Source organism: Rissa tridactyla, chromosome 4 (assembly GCF_028500815.1).
Source record: "Rissa tridactyla isolate bRisTri1 chromosome 4, bRisTri1.patW.cur.20221130, whole genome shotgun sequence".
Lineage (NCBI taxonomy): Eukaryota > Metazoa > Chordata > Aves > Charadriiformes > Laridae > Rissa > Rissa tridactyla.
In genome coordinates, this window is record NC_071469.1 from 58,532,610 (window position 1) to 58,556,030 (window position 23,421).

Here is a 23,421-nt window from a genome sequence, read left to right on the forward strand (position 1 = left end):
GATATCTTTCAATTAGGTTTTCTGCTTCTTATTGAATATAAGTTGAAGGACTAAGGGATACTACTTCTTCCTTTATTTTTTTCAGAATAAGAATATCCTTATATGTGCATCAAAATGCTGTAAATTAAAAAGGATGAAATAATTTTAGCTGTTGTTGGTGTGTAAAACAAGCCTTACATAGAGATCATGCATAATTATAAGAAGTTCCTTAGTTTGCATGAATAGTTTGGCTCATATTGGCTCAGTACACATGTGGCCTGTGGGCTATTTTGGCTCTTGGTCAAGTGATGCTCTCTGCACCCCTGAACAAAGGAGACAACAGAGAGGGTCATGGATGGTTACCACTTGGTAAGTGGGCCAGTACCTTTAGGAATGAGCTGGGGAGCTCTGCTCTTTTGGAAACATGAGCCTCCGCAGCTCACACTGAAGGTACCGTGTTACCCACCCTGGCTGTACCCTGGTTATTTGCTGGTAACCCTGCTCGGGAGGAGGCATTTCTTCCTCTCCCTCGCCCTGCAGTGCTGGCTCTCACACTGCGCCATGCAGGGTCTCTGAAGGCACACTTCGTTGCACACTGTGTTATCCTTTATTGTAATGATCTGGGTGCTCGTTAGAGCATCACAATTATAAGCAGTGACACAATTTTGCTTGAGGAATGCCATAGTGTTAGTCTGGTCCCTGGAAACTAACCTTATCTGAAGCTGGGTGATGTCAAAGTGTATGTGATGGTACTTCCTTGTAACATCTGAAGTGGATGATGTAAAGATGAAAAAGTGAAGGAAAATGTAAATCTGCAACCCTCCTCTCATTCTCTCCTCCCATTCAGCCAGCCCTCTGCTTCCTGGCTCTTTGGTGTCATGGCCTGTACAGAGGGACACTGCCCTCGTACCTGGGTTTCAGAGAGCTCCGATCCTAGCAGAGGACACTTACTTCCCAAAGACCTCCAAGGGTTTTCATCGTACTAATTTTTTCCTTTTGTAAGTTTACGCAACTAATTAAATCAAGAGGTCACCATGGTCTGCCTCTCCTCTTTGGAGATGCAGTTATTGGTACTACAGGTACCACACCATTTCCAGCCTGCGCTGCAGCTCAGCTCTGCCTGCGTCCTGCTGCTCAGTGCAAAGGGGCTCCGTCCACTAAGTTGCATCTTGTGGAGCATCCGTGATTTGAGATGAGCAGAGATGTACATCAAGCCTGAATCCTGGTTTTGGCAGGTGCCTGAGATCACCCAGGGGTGATGCCAGTTTAAAGAGACTGATCCCCAAAACCTGTCTGGAAGGGGTACTGGTAGCATCAGTAAAATGGAATTTGCAACAAAACCCTCTCTTTTCTGAACCTTCTGCTCATCCAAGGGTTTTTAGTTCACCCAGCACCAGCTGGCAAAGCAAGTGTGGTACTTTTGTATAAGGGAATGGTAGATCCCACAGGTGCCACAGCCCATTTGCTGGGTGTGGATGTACAAACTGCTGAGTGAGCACTATTCTCCTTGTTTTCTGGGTGATTTCTATTAAATACTGCAGTGCCTGGAGACAGCGAAGTCAGAGCTGGGCAGTGAGCATGGCAGCAGCGAGGGTGGCAAGGTTCTGGTAGTACCTGCATCAGGCATGCCCCAGACCAAGAGAGCCTGCATAGAAACAAAGACATGGAAAATCTCATGTATCAGCAGGTTTTATTCTCAGTCTCATTTTTAAAACGGTGTGAACCTAACTCTAGTGGCAGTGGAAGTGAGAGACTGAGAGCAATGCGGTATACGGCACACCAATTACTAGCTGTTGCTTTGTTCTGTTTTCCCATTTCTCTTGTTCTGGGGCAGGCAGGAGGAGGCCCAAAGAGCAAAATGCCTCTACCCAGAAAAGATATGAGGGAGGGATGGAAAACCAGACAAATGATAAAGGGTCCACTAGCCGCCTAACACCAAGCTGGAAGCTGGAAACCATTCCCCGTGCGGGCTCCCTAACCTTCAGAGTGAGGCAGGGAATCACAGAATCGTAGAAACGTTTAGGTTGGAAGGGATCTTAAAGACCTTCTAGTTCCAACCCCCCTGCCATGGGCAGGGACACCTCCCATCAGACCAGGGAAGTTTTGTTTTCACACATCATGTATTTCAGAGGAGCGTTCCCCAAATCCACGGTCTGATTTCCAGCTGTGGTTGTATTATTAAGTAAATAAGGATCATTGTCAGGGTGTTAGAAGCCAGTCAGCCTACGCAGAAAGAGATGAGACAGGCAAGGAAGGCAGGAATATTGAAGAGAAAAGGCTCATGGCAAAAAATGCAGACAGTACTTAGGAAAGTGGTTCTATGAAATCAATGCTCCCAACCCCGTTCCAGTCCCCGTCATGGGAACACAAGCGGGATTTGAATAGGGGTGTCGGAGGTCAGTGTTTTATCCATTCAGCTGTAACTGCCTAAACTGAGTACGCAGCCCAAGAGACAATTCAGAGCTCTGCCTGATTTGTATTCTGTTTGCACTTTGGGGAGTTGGTTTCAGCAAACCAAATAATGCCGTAACGTTGCTCAGCTGATAACACACCAATTATAAAGTTCAGTGTGAGAGATCCTGCTGTGAGCTGACTGAAGGTTTCTGCATCAGTTTTGATTTCGGTAAGCTCTTCAGGGTGTAGAGAGAAGCCAGCGTGGATGTAGGGGAAGAGGTTGGAGGTTATGGCAATTCATTAAATCTTTCAAATGTCTTGTGTTTTTTGTTTTTTTTTTTCTAATTATCAATTTAATCATAATACAGCTTTGGATGCCGATTTCCATATTCTTGTTGGGGTTGAGGAATAATGGTTGCTGCACCTGAAAGAGGAATTTGCCCTTTGGTCCCGCCTGGCTGTGGCTATTAGCGTTACTGTAGAGGCTGGGCTGCCTTAACACCAGCCAAGTGGAAGATGGTGCAGGTGGTATGTTGCTCCTTCTTAGAGACCCTCCACCACCTCAGCTCAACCCTCCTGAACTCAACTTAGGAGCTTTAGGAAGCAGTTAGGCTTGGAAAGGCATTAGTGGGAAGGGAAGGATGAAGGAAGGATGAGGTACTTTTGAAACTTCCCCCATTCTCTGCATCCACCTCTCCTTTCTGTAGTTTGTTGACTTGTGAGTGTTTTTCGGTTCTCTCTCTTTTTTTTTTTTTTTTTTTTTCCAAAACATTGTATCGGTTACGCAAAAAAACAGTCCTAAATATTTCAGTGCTGCTATAACAAAAGCAGCGTGCTGTTGTCAAAAGCACATCTTGATGTATAGGCTGTTGAACGCTCCCAGTCTGTATAATGGCTCAAGGGCTAAACTTTTATGTTAAGCTTTGGGTGGGAGGGTTATCTTTTGACAAGTCTGTCTGAAGTGCTGACAAAAAAATCTGCATGTTTTAGGCAGTAAAAAAATGCCAGAGAACTAGAAAGTTACGCTTTTGGAAAAAGTCTACAATTCCCAATATGAAGGAGAGGTCAAGATGTGGAATAAAGGAGCTATAGAGAACTTTCACCCTTATGAGCTGTAACTGTTTGCTACTACTTTCCAAGTGTAGATTTGAAATCAAAGGAATTTGTATGGTCTTTTTTTACAGCTCAGCACCACAGAATAATGGAGTCTTCCATTTCTCCTGGTTATTCAAAGGTGATTTGGTTCTTTATTCTTCTTAATCAACCTTAACTTGAGGAAAACTCATTCCATCCCCCTTCCTTTCAATTGTTATAGCTTTCCAGATTGGCAGAAGGACTTTAAATTTCTAGTATACAGTTTGGGAAATTTTACTGAAAATTGCTTTGCCTTAGATTTTCGATTTTATCTTTTTTCCTCCATAATTTTCTAGTCATGATACATTTCACTCTGCTGGACACTGTGTCACAGTAGAAATAAAGGATGCTGCTTCACAAAACCTTGACATTTTACTAGACCTGCTGCCTTTGGGGGCTCAAAGGGTTTATATTATTTGTCATCTTCTCATGCAATGGTCTCTGAAGTGAGGTGTCCATGAGACAATCCACTGGGGTATGGGAAGAAGGTTTTAGAACTTCAGTGGTACATGTATATAATTTATAAATTAATAAATATTGGGATGTGTAAAGTTTTTTACTGATAGGGTTGTGCAGTCAGAAAAGTTCCAGTGTTCCAGTGACTTTTTAGCTCATCTGTAAGAACGGTGGAAGAATTTTTGTCAACTCTGGCTCATGAAAGTTGCCACAAACCATAGGAATGTCTTCTGCATGTTGTGGACACAACTATTTCATAGCAACTCCCAAACTTGTGACACTACCTGTGAGATTGATGGTGATCATTCTTCATGCTGATCTCAGCGCATCCTTTATGATTACTTTCCAGCCTTTTCACACCTTCAGGTTTTGTTGTTACAAGGGATTGCTTTCATAAGTTTTAATGAAATCAGCGACAGGCTACGTGTAGCCAAAATGCCTAAATATATTGCCTTAAGTGCTTTTAGTTTGGTCCGGATACTATTACATAGAAACATCGGTGGTGAAATGATGCTGTGTTTGGCAATAGCCTGAAGCTGACTTTGGAAGGGACTCTGCATGCCACTGCGGAGGCTTTGGCCGTCGTTGGCTGCAGATGGAGGAGCTGATGAGGGCACTGGAGGAGGTAAACAACGATTCTTTGGGATGCCCTCACTACCGACCTCTCTTTAGTTTGCTTTCCTAAGGAAATAAGGCATATGCAGTTGCTCTGTCTGCCCCATCCTTCTTCTTCTCTCTACCACCTTCCCAGTAGCTGCCCAGCAGACTCAGAAGTGTCAGCCTTGTTTGGCAGAGGAATAAAAGTCACTGGTTTGCGAGACTCAGCGAGTGGATGGAGAGGAGAGTGGTTCACACCAGGGCCCGTCCCAAGGTAAAGGCAGTGCATGGTCTGGTTGACCAGGTGCTCGCTGCCCAACGTGCACGTGTTGTGTAGCTGCCCATTTAGTAGACGCGTAACTCCTGAGAAGTGGGGCTGTGTGGTGTCTCTGCGTGATGGGAATGTCACAGGGGACAGATCAGAGTCAAGAACATCATTTTAGAAGAGGTAAGGAAGGTTGCTAGGGGAAGAAGGGTACAAATCACGGGAAAGCAAGAATACTTTTGCCATTATCCGAAATAGTCTTTCCTTTCCTCTTTGCTGTCTTCTGCATTGCAAGCAACGTGCAGCATTGATTTAGAAAAATACATAGTCATCTTGCAAAATTCCAAACATTGCACGCAAACAAGTCTGGTGCACAAATGTGCTCAGGGATCCTGTTTCAGTTTTGGCACACATCAAATATTTTTATCTGCCAGGCAATGGGGACAAATCTTTGCCAAGAAATAATGGAAGAAGGGAAGAAGGGGAAAGGAAGGGGCTGCGAGGATAATTTTTGTTTTGTTAAGTATTGTCAGTAGCTTTGGACAAAGGATTTGCTTACTGCACATCTGCGTTCACTAGCTCTCCTGGTGTTTATTTTTACTAAAATAGTCTGAAAATAATTCTTGTGAAATTTACGGGGGAAAAAAAACCCAACCACCTACTCATTACAGCATGTTATACAGATTTTTGAGTACACTTTATTTACATTTGGTGCTGTTTTATGCCCACCTTGAAGAGGGCTGTACCTTTTCTGTGATGAAAAGGTACAAACGACCAGGCCTGCCATGTTCACTTTTTATCAGAATGAAGATATTTAGTCTAATTACGTACTATGAATCAGTTGTACAGACTGCTGTTTGTGCCCAGGCGTAATTTGTTATTCTTCCTAGCTGAAGCATATCTGGAAACATCGAGGCCACATCCATTGCCCATCACCATCAGTGCAGACAACAGATTTAGGATGAGGCTCCAATAGCCTGGTATCATGTACCTTGTTATATGCCTGACCGATGACACAGATGATATAAAAGATAAGTTTCAGCTGCAGCTGAAATTGGAAGGTTTTCCACCAACTTCAGCAAGGATGGAGCTGGTATCGAGTCATGTGTAACCAGCTCAGCATCCTGTTAAATGTTATATTGTAGGAGCTGCTACCTATCTACGCTAAGACATGAGAGAAGTGGAAGGAATATGGATGCTCTACTGTTGTTACAGGAGAGAGCTTCCCTGTGCGTCCGCTCCACAGTGTGTTACACGGTAGTCAAAGATGTTGAGTTGACATGACAAACTGCTGACCATACCCATTCCACCTCCAGGGATCCTTCTGCAAGTTGAAGTTCCCCTGTGTCCGTAAGCCAACTATAATCTGTCCTATTCCAAGAAGCACAAGTATCAGAAACAAGCGTAGAAACAGGGCCAGGCATTCTTCATCTTGATGCAAACCTAGTCTCTCATCCTTCTATAACATCAACAAATGCCATCCTCGCGCATCTTTCTTCCCTAAGCAGTGGAGATCACCACAGTGTGGCCTTCACTTTATTATTCTGCTTTGGGCCCTGACTTTTAAGGGATGGTGCTGCTGTCTTGAAAAGTGCTCTCCCAATGAATATCAAATGTTCTCAGTTTGGCACCCCAAACATCAGGCAGGCACATGCCTTTAGAGGGCTGCAAGTAATAAAAAATACAGTTAAATGTCATTTCTGATCATTTTTTGTCAGCTGCTTCTGCTCCAGTCTCTTAAGCAGTTTTTACATGCCTTCTCTTCACTCCAGTGTCCCTTGCATCAGGAAGCCGCTCCTTATCTTCCCACCTGCTGGGCTGTACCTCACCCACCCACGTGCCTCTAAAACCACTTCCACCGGGTTATGGTGCCCACAACATGCTATAGAGGTGTCTCATGATGCAAGTATTTTATCTGATCAGTAAAACATGGTGTTTGAATTACATTACCTAGCGGTGGAAAGCATTAAATATCAAAGGTTAGTACTAGAAATGAGCAAGTGCAAGTTTTGAGCAAGAAGCTCCAAGTCTCTCTTTGACACTATGGTAAAGTTGGTATTTCTTCTTTCAAATCCCAAACCCAGAAATTTACATGACCACCCCATAAATTAGGAGCTACGGAAAGTCATGTATGCTGTTCAAATGGCCACTGCCTACAGCTCCTGAGAACACTTGTGATTGATAATCTGTTTACGGAAGTCTAAGGAAAAATGCCAGCTGAAAGTGGAAGCACGTCTGCTGTGGAGCAACGTTGCAGGATAGCGTATGTTTAGTGACATAAACAGGAGAATGTTTTTCAGGTGATACCACAAGTAAGTTTATATTGACACTCAGACCATTGCTAACAGCTCTGTAGATCAAGGTCATTGATTTGCTTTAACATTAAAAAAGTTATGTGGAGAAGCTAAGTACACCTCCTAAAATCTGCCATACCGAGGATGGCTTGTAGTAGTCTATAGTCTTTAATTCTCAGCCTCTGGAAGAGACAGGAGATGATAAGACTCATCTGAGGGTACGGCTGGGAGCAGTAGCTGCTCTCGGCCTGGTGCTGGAGCAGGTGTGGGTGGTGTGCCTGCTTCTACCTATAGGCCAGGAGGTGCCTTCTGCCTGCAGCGGGGAGATGCTTGTGCTGGTGTCTGCAGTGAGATTGCTGACACGGAGGCTTAGAAGACACGGTCCTTTGCACCACTGGCTGCCATGAAACAATGTGGAAATGTTTGTTTAATAAGGACTGTAAAATGTCCCAAGCACTCAGGACTCTTAAGTACTTTCATATTTTCAGGGGAACTTTTTCTGGCAAACTTTGATCATATTAAATAAATTTCCTGTGACATCATAATGCTCCATTTGTTACAAATGTGCTGATTTGCGGATGTGCAATTAGCTGACTCAAGCAAAAAAGCATTATAGATATCCTGTGTATGAAGTGGCAGTTTATTTCTCTCCATATGGTCTATAACTTGTTCCATGCTGCTTAACGTGGGCTCTGGGCTCGCTGCCCATTGCTCATCACAGTTTATAGAGAGGAAAATTGAAGGCAGCCAGAGAGTTAATTCTTTGCAATACAGTTATTCCCTTAATGCAATACCTAAGCTGTTTGCATCAGCCAAAATAGACGGTCCCCTTGAAAGCAGGTGAGTCCTGACCGTTCCCTCTGCGGAGCAAGGAGGTGAGATGAAATCATTTTAGAAAAGAGCACTACGTGAATGAGAGAGTTGGGGGATTCCCAGAAGGAAGAAAGAGGGCTCCTGAAATCTTGCATAACTCAGGTCTTTTAAAAGATTTGGTGGGGGTTTTTTCGGACATATATTTATCTATCACTACTTAAACGGATCTATACCAAGGGTTAAGTCTTGTCTCTTTTAAGTCCATGGCAAAATTTCCTTGGACCTCAGCAGTGATGGGATTGCATCCTAAATGAACAGTCTCAAGAAGACTCTGATTTGTAAAATATGCTCAGTGCAGGGCAATTGTTTTGCTGTCAAAGTGCCAGTTAGCACCTTACCTCATGGCACATTTTTAATTCTTGAAATACTAAATAAGTATATTCTAATCTCCTCTCCAGTATCTCTGCTGCTCCTTTAAAATGAGCGAAGAGCATGAAAAAAAAGATTTGAGAGAGCAACAACATATATAGGGTTAAACTTTCTGAGGACAAGGCATTCTTTTGTCTTATCAGCGTGTTTAGCAGTTGCAAATCTCAGTGTATGAGGAAATGTCTCACATTCAAAGACTATTAACAGCTGTGAAATTAGTTTTGCACATCTGAATATCTAACTGCATACATTCATACAATTTTCTTGTAGCTTATGAAATTTGAGTGTACCATTTCAGCTTGAACTTTCAGATTTCTTAATCATGAGGTTATTAAACAAAAGACATTGCCATATGCAAATTTTGAATTTTGTGCAGTATAATAAGATGCCTTTTTGGATTAACACTGAGTTAAAAACAGCAGATACACAGGCGTAAAAAGTTATTTGGAAGGTGTGGAATATATGCTTATTAAGGAAAAAATGTTTTAATCATCTCTGCCTTCAAATAGCTCTTCGATGGTTACAGTTTTATTTTTGTAATAGTCTTTTCAGAGTATACACCACACATTCTACAGTGCGTCTTCATTTCATTCTTAAAAATTAACTGGGTTTTGTACTTGGAGATGAGTCATTTTGGGGCTGAGACGCTCACCTTTCTGTATTGAGTCTGTAGCTCTAAGGGTTGAAAACATATAACATTATTGTCTCATACAAACCATGTTTTGTCTGGGAATGAAACCCTCCAAAAGAAAGCGAATACAGTACTTGGATGTCTTTGGAACATGAGAGCCTAGTATGCGGCCAGCGGACGTGCTGCTCGGAAACCTGGGGGAATATTCACATAATCGCAACTAAAGCCTGGCTTCTGTGTTCAGGAATCCAGATCTTCTCACACAGATCTCAACACATGACTGAAATAATCTGTTTATCCAGCATATGGTCCTTTGTGACGACCGGATAGAAATCAGCTACTGGGTCTCATTGGAGATTTGTCCCGGGGTGCTGTTTCCTCCTAAGTGCTCCCTTTATAGTCCAGGGCCAGGGAGGCATTTTAGCAATGCAAAGGGGCGATTAGAGGCACTTCTGCTGGAATGTATGCTGTAGCGATTAATGAAATTAATTTGGCTTGTGACGGGCGCACCGAGAGGCAGCGCTGGGCTTTGTCCCGCTCACTGTCGCTGTTTCCCGGGGTGACATTGTCACTGGTGACCTGCTCGTTGCTGTGCTTGGGGCACGCACAGCGCTTGCAGGAGTGCAGTGGCAGAAGGCTGGGAGTTTTCCGGTGTGCTCAAAGGTGTCTGGGGTCAGGAGAACCAAATCTTTAAACCCAGATTATTCTAGCTGATATTATTGTAGCTGAAATTTGTGTGTAAGGAGAATCATATCTGCTTGGTTTAGCAGGAAAACTAGTCTGACAACTAATTGCTGTCTCCTTCGCCCTAAATCAGTGACTGTATCTATCTCAGACCCTATCTATCTCTCTCATGAAATCAGATAAATAACAAGGCTGCTCAGATCTTTCCTTAATCCATCTTCCTGCATCCCTCTGCCTAGAACAGTGGAGCCAGTGTGGCTGATCTGGGCAATGAGTGATTTGAGTCCATAGTTATTTGGAGATGCATTTTTCGGGTTATAACATTCTTTTCTAATACATGCAGTAAAGTTCTGTTTACACAGACAACCTCTACACTAATAGTCTAAGCAGTGTATGAGCTATACAGAGGAACTGCCACTTGGATCCAAATAAAGTCAAGTTTTAAATTAATGAAAAGCAAGATGTTTTGAATGAAATGAGGTAGTGCCCAAACTCCACCCAGATCTCAAAGCAGAAAGTTGTAGTATCAGGAAAATGCAGCCAAACTGAAATCCCAGAAAAGTGATAATAAAATGCTTCATTAAACAGAAAAAAAAAAAAAAGACATAAGAAAAAACACAACAGAGAAAGCTTTGCTTAAATGTCAGGGAGAACTTTATTTCTTGTTGGGTTTTAAACTTCCCCCATCGGTTGAAAACCAAAACCCTTCAGTTATACAGAGATTTACTGCAGAGGAATCAGAAGCTGCAGCTGAGCGGGTGATGCACTAGCAACTGTGCAACCAGATTTTGGCACCCGTGTTTTTCCTATGTGCCATTTCACCAATAGTTTCTGCAGGTCTTTCAGCTGGACCATGAAAGCAATCTTTTATGTCAGGAAAACCAGTGAACGTGAAAAGCACTGTGCTGCTGTGAACGTGAAAAGCACTCTGCTGCTCTGCTCAGGTAGAGCGGCGTTGGTAGCCCTTGCTCCCCGCCAGAAACTGCACTGGAGTGTTGATGTAGCTGATATGCCTTGCCCAATTCAACCTATTTCTTACACTTCTCTCCTCTTGCTGTATTAAATGAGGATCTAAGGTTAGTTATTGCACTCTGTATGTTGCACTCTGAAACCACTGCGAGGATGTGAGAGGTTGTGTGGTCTCCTGAGGACTGGCCTCCTCAGGGCTCTGCAGGTTTTGCTCTCATTAATGCAGACTCTGGAGCCTCTGGTGCTGACTCCCAGAGAACACCCGTGCTCATGGGATGCTATGTTCTTCCTCTGTGGTAAAATCATGGGTCCCTGCTGTGGTTCCAGCAGGTCTTCAAGGGCCGAGCAGCTCCACCATTTGTGGTGTGCTTTGGGAGGTTGCTTGAGCACCGTGGCTGCTCCTGGTCCAGTTCAGGCAGATGGGCAAAAGGGATCAAAAAAGTTTAGAAAAATAAGATTTTGTGGAATGGTTTATGAGAAGGAGGTAGTTCATTTGCATTGCACTTTAGGGAACTGGGTTCAGATTAGGTAACGCATCTGTTCCTGGTTTGTGTAATGCCCAGGTGGGCACAAAGTGGCTCAGCAAAACGCTGCAGTGACACACAAGTTGGTGCGAACCCTCCATCCCCCTCCACGGGCTGATCCTGTGCTGCCTTCCTGGGGTTGCGTCTGGGGTGGCTCAAGTAATGCCAAGGGAGAAGTATTTTCTTAAGCAGTGTGTGTTAAAAAGTGACATTAAGGATGTAAAGTCATCAGGCAGGGAGTCCTTGTGATGGCCTCAGCCAGGGAGAGGGAGTTGCGATCTCTGACTATCCAGCGGGTTTATTCTGCAGTTGTTTGCATTTTGTATTCGCACTGTCCATGTTTGTGTAATCACAGATAATGGGTGACATATTTAGACACATTAAGAGAACTTGTGAGCACACTGGCAAAAACCCCCAAAGATAATTTCATGTGAAAATGGGAAGAAAACCCTAGCTTTCTCTACTAGCAACCAGAACACAGTAGGGTCCATCCAGTTCTCCCAGTTGTGTTTTTCTGGCACTTATTCTCCCTCTGCTTTTAATCTGCTCATGCCATAATGCACCCAGGCCCTGAGGTGAAGACTAGGCAGTATCTGCGCGGTGCTTACACCCGTGTGTACAAGTTTGCCAAACCAAGGAATGGGGAGAAACGAAGGATGATCTGTCCTGAGGGCCTCTGCCCTCAAAGAGGGAGCCCATCAAAACCGCTGGAGTTTTGCCCCGGGGAAGGTAGCACTAAAGTTTTAATTGGGTGTTCTGCTCTTCAAGACCTCCGCTCATTTCTTTTTACTGCAGTATTTTTAATTATTATTCCTAAATTTGCAAAGTTTCAATTTGTGTTAATAGGTCGTCTTGCTGCCGTGGCCAGGTGGCAATGCCCAATTAATGGAGCGGCCAAGCAGCCAAACAAGAGCCTGCAGAGACAGCAAGGGAGGCGGAAGCACTATTGGAGGGCAAAGCCAACCTCCCTGTCAACGGGAACGCGGATGCATGCGAACACGTACATCGGCAGCTCGTGGCAGGATGGAAGCAAAGGCTTGGAGTCTCTCAGGGGTCTCCTGCAGGCACAGCATGGGCAAGGAGGCTTAGTTTTGCAAGGCATTCCAATTAAAAAAAGGGGTAGGATGGTACACAGAGCTAACTGTCTGAAAGGCAATAGCGGGTGGGATGTCTTCCACAGCAGAAGCCGTGAGATAAGGTAACCTCCTCCTTACGGCCGTGAACTCCACAGTGGTTACTCCAAGCCAAATCCCGCATGCTGTTTGTGGGAAGCTTAGTGTGGGGCAGGCAGGAGAGAGGTGACAAAGGCTCATCTTTGCTGCCTCCAGGTTCCAGCTGGCTGGGGGCTGCCCGCTGCTGAGCCAGGCCGGGGGCCACCCAGCTGCTGGTGATGGAGGGAGGGCACACAGTGCTTACAAATCCCTTGGAGCAAATTTTTGTCTCGTTTTTGAAATGTTGGAGATTTCTCCCGTAGAATCATAGAATGGTTAGGGTTGGAAGGGACCTTAAAGATCATCTAGTTCCAAGCCCCCTGCCATGGGCAGGGACACTTCCCACCAGACCAGGCTGCTCAAAGCCCCATCCAGCCTGGCCTTGAACACCTCAGATGGGGCATCCACAACTTCCTTGGGCAACCTGTTCCAGTGCCTCACCACCCTCACAGTAAAGAATTTCTTCCTAATATCTAATCTGAATCTCCCCTCTTTCAGTTTAAAACCCTCATCCTATCGTTATGCTCCCTGATAAAGAGTCCCTCCCCATCTTTCTCCTGTAGGCCCCCTTTAAGTACTGGAAGGCTGCTATAAGGTCTTCTCGAGCCTTCTCTTCTCCAGGCTGAACAACCCCAACTCTCTCAGACTGTCCTCACAGCAGAGGTGCTCCAGCCCTCTCATCATTTTTGTGGCCCTCCTCTGGAGCTGCTCCAACAGGTCCATGTCCTTGATTGATTACCGCCTTCCACGAAGATGTGTTTCTTTGTTTATGTATTTATGGTGATGCCCCAAGTAGGACAACAGGGTTGGAGAGCAAACAGAAAAAAGCTTTTTCTGTGGCTGGACCCCAAGTGAGCCAGGTGTGAGGCAGCTCCCGTCCGAAGGCTGTACTGCCATGGGAGATGAGAGTCAGCCTGCAGTAGCCTGGGCTCTGTGCCGGGCTAATTCAAGTTTTGGGCTAGGACTGGCCTCCCGCCAGCCGTCAGGCAACGCCAGGTTGGCAGCGAGGTGGCATGGGGGCCCTCAGTACCGACGGGGCCCCTGGGTTTGGTTTGGCACCGTGCAAACGCCCATGCCATAAATGCATAATAGCGATTTTTTCTGCGTCTGAGGTTTGTTTGCTTTTGCTTTTTCTTGGGACAGTGAACCCGTGCCTTGAGAAAATAAGCAAAATGTTTTTAATATCCATGCCACCAATGAGACCAAGGCGGCGCATCTAATCTTAATCTATATTGTTTGGACTTTCGTTCGGTAAATCAGCTGAAAGAAAGAATACATTTCTTCTTTAAAGTCCCTTCCCCGCCCCTGCCGTAACCAGTAAGTGTTGCTTCCTGCCCTTCTGCTCTCTCAACAGCGCTTCCCTTTCCTGTTTGGGTTACGAGCCTTCATGTAGGCTCCTGGCTTGTCTCCCTGCCAAATTTGTCTTCTGCTCTGCAACCAGGTGAAATAGCCTCTTTGGGTTTAAAGCACACCTGCCCGACTTGAGCGTGTCCTCCTGCGGGGCTACCTGACCAGGGCTTCCTCCATGGCAGGCACGTAAGTATCTGGGGACGGCGCAGGACGGCAGGGAATTTGTTGACCAGGGTTAACGTGACTGTATGGGAAGGAGAACATGTATTGTCGTAAAGGCAGAGGTTTTGGTTATTAGCCTCGCAGGATAATTTATAATTGTGTAAAATGGTAATTAAGCTTTTATGGCAATGCTACCTTAATACGCATCCCCTGGCAGTGAGGGAGAGGCTGACTTGACGGAGGGAGCCTCCTTCATTCCTGGTCTGCCTCCGTCAGCTCCGGGAGAATTGTCACAGGTTTATTTGCATTTCTTCTGGGACTGAAGGGAAACCAAGGCAAAGCAGCGCCAGCTTTAATGAAAGACCTTTGTGTTGATTTCCTGTATTCACTTATGAGTCTGCCTCTCCTGATTATTAGTTATGATTATGATCTTTCAAAGCCTTTGTTTAAGGTATTGTTCTCCGGAAATATGCATATGGCTGGCCTACGAGTGAGAGCCCTCAGTCATGTATTTTCACTTGACAGTTCAGTTTAGAGTTTTGCATAGTGTGTATTTTACAAGGTTAGTTACTTCTTGTTTTTATTTCTGTAATTTAAGGGTGAAGGGAAGTCGTTTGTAATGGGAACCCGATCTAGTCCAGTTGCTTTTTTACTGTTTTTTGAGTAATTGGGTTCATAGTGCTTCCCCAGGCCATTTGCTTGACTTATTTTTAGGAACTTCTAAACATTTACTTGGTATTTATTTTTGGGAACTCCCAAAGTGTATCTTCAAGGTGGTATGCAAAATCTGAAAGCGAACCACACTTCACTGAAGACAGAAACGTTGCGTGAATCAAAGCATTAACGGAGCAGTAGAGTTTCTCCATCAGGAGACAGCAATGACCCTACAGTGTTGGGGCAGGTGGAAATTGAAGGGAAGGTTTCGCGGAGCGCGGCATGGCTCTGGGAGCCTGGCTGCCTGGCAGCAATGGCACTTCACTGGACTTCCTCTATGAAGTGCCTTTTGGAAAGCAGTTCTCTTAAAGCATTTTTTTTTTTTTTAAGACGTTGAGTTGAGATACTGATGACTGGAGTTCCCCTTAGAATCATTTACATTCTTACACTTCAGTTTGCAAAACATACAGGAGAAGTGATGGGTTAAAATTAACTCCGTCGCCTAGTTTCAAAATCTCAGCAGTATAAACTAAGCAGATGTGCCGGCTTACAAGGGCATCAATCTGCAGCCACTCCGCTGGCCCTAAATCTCCGCTGATTGGCAGATGTGCTATTTAAATGCTGCAGTGGACACCGAGAGGTCAGCGCTCTCTGTGGACTTTCACTGGTGGTGGTGAGGACTGAGCTGTTCTGGACTGACAGTCAGGCCCAGGTGGAACATCTCTTCTGCTGCATTATTGTTTTGCATACTTTATTTTTTTTTATGTGTTTCTACTCACTTCTCCCATGCTCAAGAGCACTGAGGGGTGACAGAAGGTTCTGCAAGCTTCTGTGGTCATGCCAGCATTGCATGCGTGTTTCGAAATTTAGCATGATTGGGGTGCCTCATGAGCTGCCTCTTTTCTGGTTTACAGCTGAAGTGTCTCCCATGGATGTCTGCAACAGGTGCTGGACATGGCAATTCGTGCTGGGTATACCAGTGTAATAAGGGAGAATTCAAAATCAGTGTCTCATTGCTAGCAAAAAGAAGAATAACTCTTAAATCTTCTTCCTTGTGCAGGTGAACTGGTGTTCATCTTATTCGTGTTAATGCTGTAGGTACCAGTATTTCCATTTCCTGCTCTGTAAAATATGTATTTATCTTGCAGGTGTGTCATGACTCTTTGTTTACCAGCGTCAGTCTTTTTGAGAGCTGTTTACAAAGCAAGCTTTGTATTTGCACTATTTTCTTCTAATTATTTAATATGAAGCTCTTTAGATGCTGAACTTTAATGGTGGAGAAAGGTGATGGCCAGGCACCTGCAGCTCAGTGTAAAAGGTTCATCTCCCGCTGGCGATGCAGCCAAAGCCCAGCACCAAAGGCAGATCTTTGATGTCTATGTGTGAGCTGAGCAGGAGACCAAAAAACAGCAGCTCCCCCCGGAACTGGGCTTCAGTTCAGGCTGACCTGGGGGCAAGGGCTGCACTGTCGTGGAGGTCTCTGCCCACGCGGGCGACCAGGAGGCAGTGCAGACTGAGGACCTCTGGGTCCATGGGTTGGTGTTTCAAGGGGTCTCACGAAGTGGGAGTCAAAAGCAAATGGAGATGGTGGTTGTGGCACCTCCATATTATATATGAAACTGTGACTGCTGTTTTTCTAAGTGTCTGCTAGAAAATATTCATGTGTCTGCATGTCACCGAGGATTAAAAGCTCCTATCTGGATGTGAAGTCCCTATGGGTTTCCACTGTCCTTTAGTTTGATGGGTGGCTAAATGCTGTTGTTTCACTATGAGGCTTTGCTGCGTTGCTGAGGAAGTATGTTCTTCAGTGCTTTGGGACAGAGGTAGGGTGAATGATGATGACACCGACTGTCCTGAGGGTTCAGTTGCAGAAGGAAGTAAACTTTGAAAAAAGCGGTCCCAAAAGGAGTCACAAGCACAACTGACGTTTTGTTGGAGAAAGGAGTCTCCCATTGAGAAACGGCGTCATGAGCAAAGCTGGCAGTGCATCTCTGGTGGGAAGGCTGGAGAGCCACAGCGCTAGGTCAAGTTCTATCTGTGCTGAGCTGGGATGTCAGATACGGTGCATATGGGCCTGGATGACCTGACTGACTTGTGTTCAGAGGGTCTCCCAGGTTTCTTATTCTGTAAATCCAGTTGTCAGAGAAAAACGTCCACCTGTTTCCATAAAGATTACTACTGAAACACTTTCCCTGCATCCCAGTCATTATTATATTTGTAGTAGTGAAGCCAATTAAACTGTTTAGCAAATTAATCCATCCGAGTTTGCAGTACGCTTTAAATGCTGCAGGAACGTGACTTGTAGCTTACTAATTTTGAGGTTAACAGAGATATGTACCTCACAGACCACATGTCTCCACAGACAGGATTTTGCATTTACATTAGCTGTTTAAGCTGACACTGGGAGAATTCTGTCGGCTTCTTAAATCAGCATCAGCATTTATTTCTTGCATGTCAGGTTTAACCACGCACCTGTGACTTTTTGTGGGCAGACTTAGTGGACAAGTAGAGTGAGATGTGTTAAATGGCTTGTGAGTTATCTCACACATTCTGTGTGCTGAGGGTTTCGTTCCCAGGTACAACAAGCCTTGGGGAAAGTAGTACTAACAATTTCTGTCATCAATAAGGACGGTTAGATCTCTCAAAAATAATTTCAGATAAATAATTGTTTAAAGAGGAGGGAATGGATGGGAAATTGAAATAAAAAATCAGGTAAGTGTTTCTAAAAGTAGCTGTTTGCATTTCCTAAGAATACCAGAAGACAGCTCATTTGAAGGCGAGAGAATCGTGAGCAGCTTGAAACAAGGCAGATCCGTAATAGGTTCAAAGCACGGTAGCTTGATTTCTATCAGGGGAGCTTCCGCAGTTTATGCTACATGAACGCCTGCCCCAAGGAAACTGTTGTGTCTGTAAATACAAAGGACAGTGGAAGTCTCCTGGTCCAGCTGGCATGCTGGAGTAGAGCCCACAGAATTAGGTGTTTAACCCTGATGTTGGTTAGTTCTGGTCATTTGTTACACCTTTTGTAAGCATGATTTGGTGACCCTCCAAAAGCTGTATTGCACTGCCCTGGCTTTAGGAGAAAGTATTTTAAACCTCTTCCATCACCCCTGGAGAGGTGACCTCAGGGCAGGCTGGTGCTGGATGGGGGGGTCCAGGGTCGGGTTGGGATAACCCTTCACCATGGCAGGCTCTGCACGGGGTCACTGGTCAGAGATGGGCCCAGCAACTCAGTACCACGCTCTGCAAAAGTGTTATCCCTAAGAAGATACCTTGTAAGTAGAGAAAACAGGTCAATGAAGGCGCAGTGCAGCTTGGCCTCTGGTCTTTTTCTCGGTCTAGGACAGGAGAGAAAAGCCTTGGAGACCCTTCAGAGCCTCTCTAACAAAGACATGACTCCAAACATTATGATTTACTCCCTTTGTTTATTCTCTATGCCAGGTCTTTTGTGGTTCCATCCTGAGCTTTTTGCTTGGATATTTGGATAACACACTGGGCTAGGCACAGTGAAGCAGGAGGAATTTTACCCAATCCATGGCTCCCCCACTCCCAACCTCAACATTTCTGTCATTTCATTTCCCCTGACGTTTCCTCCTCCTATTTAATTATTTGCAGTCAGCCAGGTAATGGCAAGCAGCCCCATTAAGTCTCATGGGGTAATTCACAAAAAGTACAGATATTTTCCCTAAAACTCCCTGTGTTATCTTTTCCATAATCGTTTGTGACCTTGGTAATCATAAATTTACTAAAAGCCAGGAAGAAAGGACTGCATTTTTTCAAGTTCTACACAAGTGGAAGAGGAGAGACATGTACGGATGAAGCCACCTTCATTGCAGTACTGTCTCCAAGTACGGCCTCATTGCTACCCTTAACTGCTTTCCCCAAATTCAGTAGTCTCTGTGCCTTAAATGATAACCTTTAATCTTGACGTGACTCATTTGGGGCTGGAAGTCCTGGTGACGCCGTAGTTAGCAAAGCAGGGAGGATACAGTAAATCTGTGTGGCCAGCCCAAGGGTGCCACGCAGCCCAGGCGCTGTGCTTGGCGGGGCAAGAAGGGTCAAAGTTGACCCTTTCAAGAAGGCTTAACCCCAAATTAGCTAACCTGCTAATTTTCGAAGACGAATCCTAAACAAAGAGATGGAAGACAGCGCGTCAAAATGGGTTACACAAAAGGAAGCAAGCAGTATTGTCTGCAAACATATATATATATTTAATTTATAGTTTTGTAATATTGAAGCAATAGTCTCTAAATCTCAAAGATGAATGTTGGATTTTAGGTACCAGCTGTGAACGAAGGATTTCCCAGTGTAGTCCGCTTCTGTCAGATATGAAGTTAAGCAGGTTTGCTTTAACTTCAGGCAGACAAGTGATCCTGGTGCAGAGGTTTGCCATCCCACAGATGTAAAGCGCCGCGAAGAAAATGCTTTCAGAATAGATAGGGGTGGATATTAGGATTTGGGTGTAAAGGGGTCCCTAGGAAGAACGCCTTCCCCTCCTCATATACATAAGATGTCTCAAATCTGCCCTAGAGCATATTGCAGCACATTGGAGTAGACGTTATGCACAAATGTGAACAATGTTATAATTAAGACCCCTCCATGATGCAATTTTTATCTTTTCTTGCAAGTAATTGCCTATGGTGGAAACCCAGTGGAAACTGACAACTTGCATGTTAACGTCACATTAAAAATCAACAGGGGAGTTAGTAATATTTGGAAAGGTAGCTGAAACTTGATGAATCTTCTCCAACACGCACCTATTTCTCAGTAAGATTTGTGTATTCGTAGGAAAATAAGGCAAGTTCTAGAAACTGCACTCATGACTTTGTGTATAAATACTGGTATCTGCCAGACTCTTCTCATGAGAAGGAATGTGACTGCACAGTAGTGTGACTAAACCCCATATTTATTACCTGTTATGTGTAGTCGACTGTCAATGATGTATGTTCCCAAAAATAACAGAAAATTTTACTGGAGCTTCATGAAACCCATGTTGCTTGATTTACATTTAAAGTTAAGGGCTCCAAAGAGGGTAATAAAGAGGTTCTCAGTGACCTTTATAAGAGGAACGTTTTCTGGACTGTTTTCAGGGAAGCCCCTTAAAGTGGCAGTGGGAGAGTTGTGCTTTTTGTGGGTCGGATGAGTAAAGAGTCTCCAGGCATAAAGAGTTACACCTCCATTTAGGGTGAGACAGCAAGCCAGCAATGGGTCCCTGGGGGCATTTTAGGTTTTGAAAGACTGATGAAGTGCTTTGCAGGAAAGGATTCCCCTTGTGCTGTACTTGTTTTATGTGCCTTTCTGTTATTTCACTGGAGGCCAGATAACAGGCTTAATCCTGTTTCCATTTAAATGAATGATGAAAAACTTCCATTGACTGCAGGGAGAGCAGGGATTGAGCTTGATGTGTTGCTTTATGTTACAGTAACAATTGGTTGTCGTGCATTAAATATAGCTCCTGGGGTCTACGTCCGTATTTCAGTCGTGGGGTTGCAGAGGGGTTCTTCGCTGCAGTTTTCAATGGCAGCGAAGTCACTGTATCCACTGGAATCTGGATAAGGCATTACGAATAAGGCCACGGTAGGGCCCTCATGCGTGTATGGTAAGGCGCATTCTCCTTGTTGTAAGTAAGAATAATTTAATTAATTGTGACTAATTAAGGAGGCCATGGCAACTGTGGGTTCCAAAATTCATCAGAAATGGAGACGACTTTGGGTCCCAGACTTGCTCTGATGAAACCAGGGGTGTGCTCTCGCTTACTTCAGTGCAGCAAGGCTTGTAGCGACCAGCAAGGCTTATAGCGACTGGTAAGGCTTGAGGAGAAGGACCCGGTGTCACGCTGGCTGAGAGTGACTCTCCCAGGGACCGTGTTTTCTGGGAGCCCACTGGGCAGGGGGTTGCAGTGGCTCCGGGCAGCTGATGCTCCCCCCATCTCTAGAGCTGGAGGTGGCACGAGACACCGGGTAGCAGAGGCAGGTGGGCACCATCCAACCACGTGACTGCACTGGAGATTATTTTTAGCCATTCGACTTCCCCATGGCAAAGCTAATCCAGTGTACTTGCCTTTTTGCTGGTGCGTTGCTCTCCCTTCCTCCCCATCTGTGAATCCAAGGCAGAGTGAGCATCCCCGGGTGGGTCCAGAGGATGCAGGCAGTGCCGCCGCTGCTGCCAGTCTGTGGCTTTTGCACCAGTTGGAGGATTAGGCAGGCTGAAGTGAGCTCAAATCCCTCAGCTGCTACCGTCAGATATGGAGAAGCTGCCACGAGACATGAGCTTACCTTAAAAAAAAAAAGTGATGGAGAGGTATTTGCTGGGTAAATACATCAGCAAAGGCGCAGCTGTTCTCCAGGTATCTCACATAAAAAAGCACCAGCAACTGGTGGATGAGCGTGATTTTATAAATTCTGAAGAGTATAAATAAAATAATGTTTAGACTTGCTGATCTGAATATATTGCCCATATGCTTCAGTAGCAGAGTCTAGCTGTTTCCACGCTACATAATAAAACCACACTTTGTTCTGAATTTTCTTACTTTGTTCTTTACGGAGATGTCTGCCAGCATCGCTGCTCCCCCTGTAAACGCCGTGAAGAGTTTCCAGGCTCTTACCCACAGCCTGGAGGAGGTCTGTGGGCTACCTGGAGGCTGTGTGAAGTGACTGATAAAACAAACCAAGCATCAATAGGCTTTCATGTAAAATGAGGGATGCATCTGCCTTGGAAATCTTTTTGAGACCCACATATCAGAAAAGATTGAAAAATGACGCTGTAGTCTACCCAGAACCTCTTAGTACTTCCAGTAATGTGCTCCCTTTCATTACAATGATGACAGTGATGGGGTCGGGTGGGTTTGGGTGTGCAGCAGTTGGTATAATTTAGAAGAGGTGGAATTTGGTGCAGTGGCGGTGCAGGGATATGGGTTAGCACCACCCAGGAGCTTCTCGTCTATTTGTTTGTGTGCTAGTGAGGCACTCCTGAGGCAAAACCAAAGCCAAGAACTATATGCAAGAGGGCAAAAAAAAAGGATTTGAATGCACAGCGGATTACCACTTGATATTGCATTGCCGAAAGTTATTTAATACGGCTTGGGCTAAGAAAGGGAGGTACATATAAATATATATATAGGTATAAAGTTAATAGGACGGTCATGAACTTAAGATTTTTGCAGGACATAAATCCTAACAGTTTTATATAGGCCTAAAATACACTATTGGCTTGTTGAAAATCCCTGTTGCATTTGAAGATCTCAAATCTTCAAAGTTCGAAAGATTCCCTTTTTTCTTTGTATAAGGGACTCTTATTTCCTTTGGTACAAGAAAAGCGTTTGGGAAGTCAGGAGAGCGGGAATTGAAATCCTGATCCGTATTGACATGTCACCTCAACAGTATTTAGCAGTGGCATTTCTTGCACGTGAAGGGTGTGTTTTAGCAGGAATCTACTATATGTATATTACTCGTGAATATGCGAGGGAGAGGTAAAGAACTGATGAATTTCTGTGAAGCTGCAGAAGGAAAATAGTTATTAATGCTATACAAAATAATGACTATGTATTTTAACCCTGGCATCCGTGGATTCCCTTTTTCCACTTTCCTCGCTACTAGGATGAAGGAAAAAAGAGTTCCTCTGTGTTTTCCACCGTGTATTCTGGGACTTCTAAGCGCGTCAGCAGGTCTGGGTATTAGGCGTCAGCTGGATTAACGTAATTGATTTCTTCAGTTTACCTAACGTGGCTTTTGGTTCAAGGTCTGCTTGCTTCCAGTCTTAAACGTGTAACTCATCTGTGGATGTCACGTTTATTTTGTCAGTAAGCTGTAAAATATTGGTGAGTTTTCATGCAAATGTGAAAGGCTTCACTTGCCAACAGGTACATAAAATAAATGGAGCATTCATACTGTTGGACAGTTTTCATAATGTTTGTGTGATACAAGTTATTCTTCAGGGCCTAATATTTTTTTATAAAATAGATTATCAGTTCAAAACAGCAGCGTACTGGGATTTTTTTACGTCTATGAGCACATACACGCCAGCTTTAATTTAACAGTTAGATTGCATTCAAAGGATTAGCAGATCTCTTATAAAACATATGTTGTAAGCAGTTCTGTTAATTTCTGTTGGTTTCTTTTCCTTTAGATGTTTTCGGTAGTACCCAGCAAATTCACTGTTGGTTTTTTTTCCCTGATTTTGTTGTTTTTTTTTCACTCTGCAGTGAACAGAGTATTTGCCAAGCCCGGGCTTCAGTTATGGTCTATGACGATACCAGTAAGAAATGGGTGCCAATCAAACCTGGACAGCAGGGGTTCAGCAGAATCAACATATACCACAACACGGCCACTAACACCTTCAGGGTAGTTGGAGTTAAACTGCAAGATCAACAAGTGAGTAACTGTATAAAGTTTCCTGTAAATTTAACCTTTGATCTGTTTTGATACCATCAGTTCTACGCTTAATGCTGTCTAGCAGCGTTTCCTGCTCCCTGCAAGGTGCCTACCAGTCTGTTTACTCCAGTCATTCAGATTTTGTCTAATTTTTTTGTGCACGGAATGTAGCGTAATCTATTGCTGCTTATTTGCAAACAGAACTTTTGGTAAACGCCAGAGAGATTTTAATGTTATTTTTCCTCCCTCCATTTTTGATTGTGAAACAGATCTTACTTCGTTCTGCAGGTTTTGCAGTCAGCTCCCCCAAGCTTACTTTTTGCTCGTTTTTAATACTATGTATGAAAACGAAAAAGAAAAAGAAATCAATTGTTCTGCACTGCCATCTCATAAAGAGTGATTGTTATGTTGCTGTGATAAGTAATTAGTTCCTTGTAATGCATTTTAAATTCCTAGGTGCACACTGTGATCTGATTTACGGCAGGCTAAGTCCGCAGGACCTCCTT

At 44.4% G+C, this 23,421-nt stretch overlaps 1 protein-coding gene across 4 annotated transcripts in view; it reads left to right on the forward strand.

Annotated features, from left to right (window-relative positions):
* EVL (Enah/Vasp-like) overlaps window positions 1–23,421 on the forward strand; it is a 161,955-nt gene that overhangs the window by 60,789 nt on the left and 77,745 nt on the right. For 3 of the 4 annotated variants that reach the window (XM_054197757.1, XM_054197758.1, XM_054197755.1), the window contains exon 2: window positions 22,747–22,915. In XM_054197757.1, the coding sequence (XP_054053732.1) occupies window positions 22,747–22,915 (169 nt within the window). Of the gene's footprint in view, window positions 1–13,734; window positions 13,917–22,746; window positions 22,916–23,421 lie in introns of those variants that run through there. The other variant, XM_054197756.1, reaches the window with a different exon arrangement.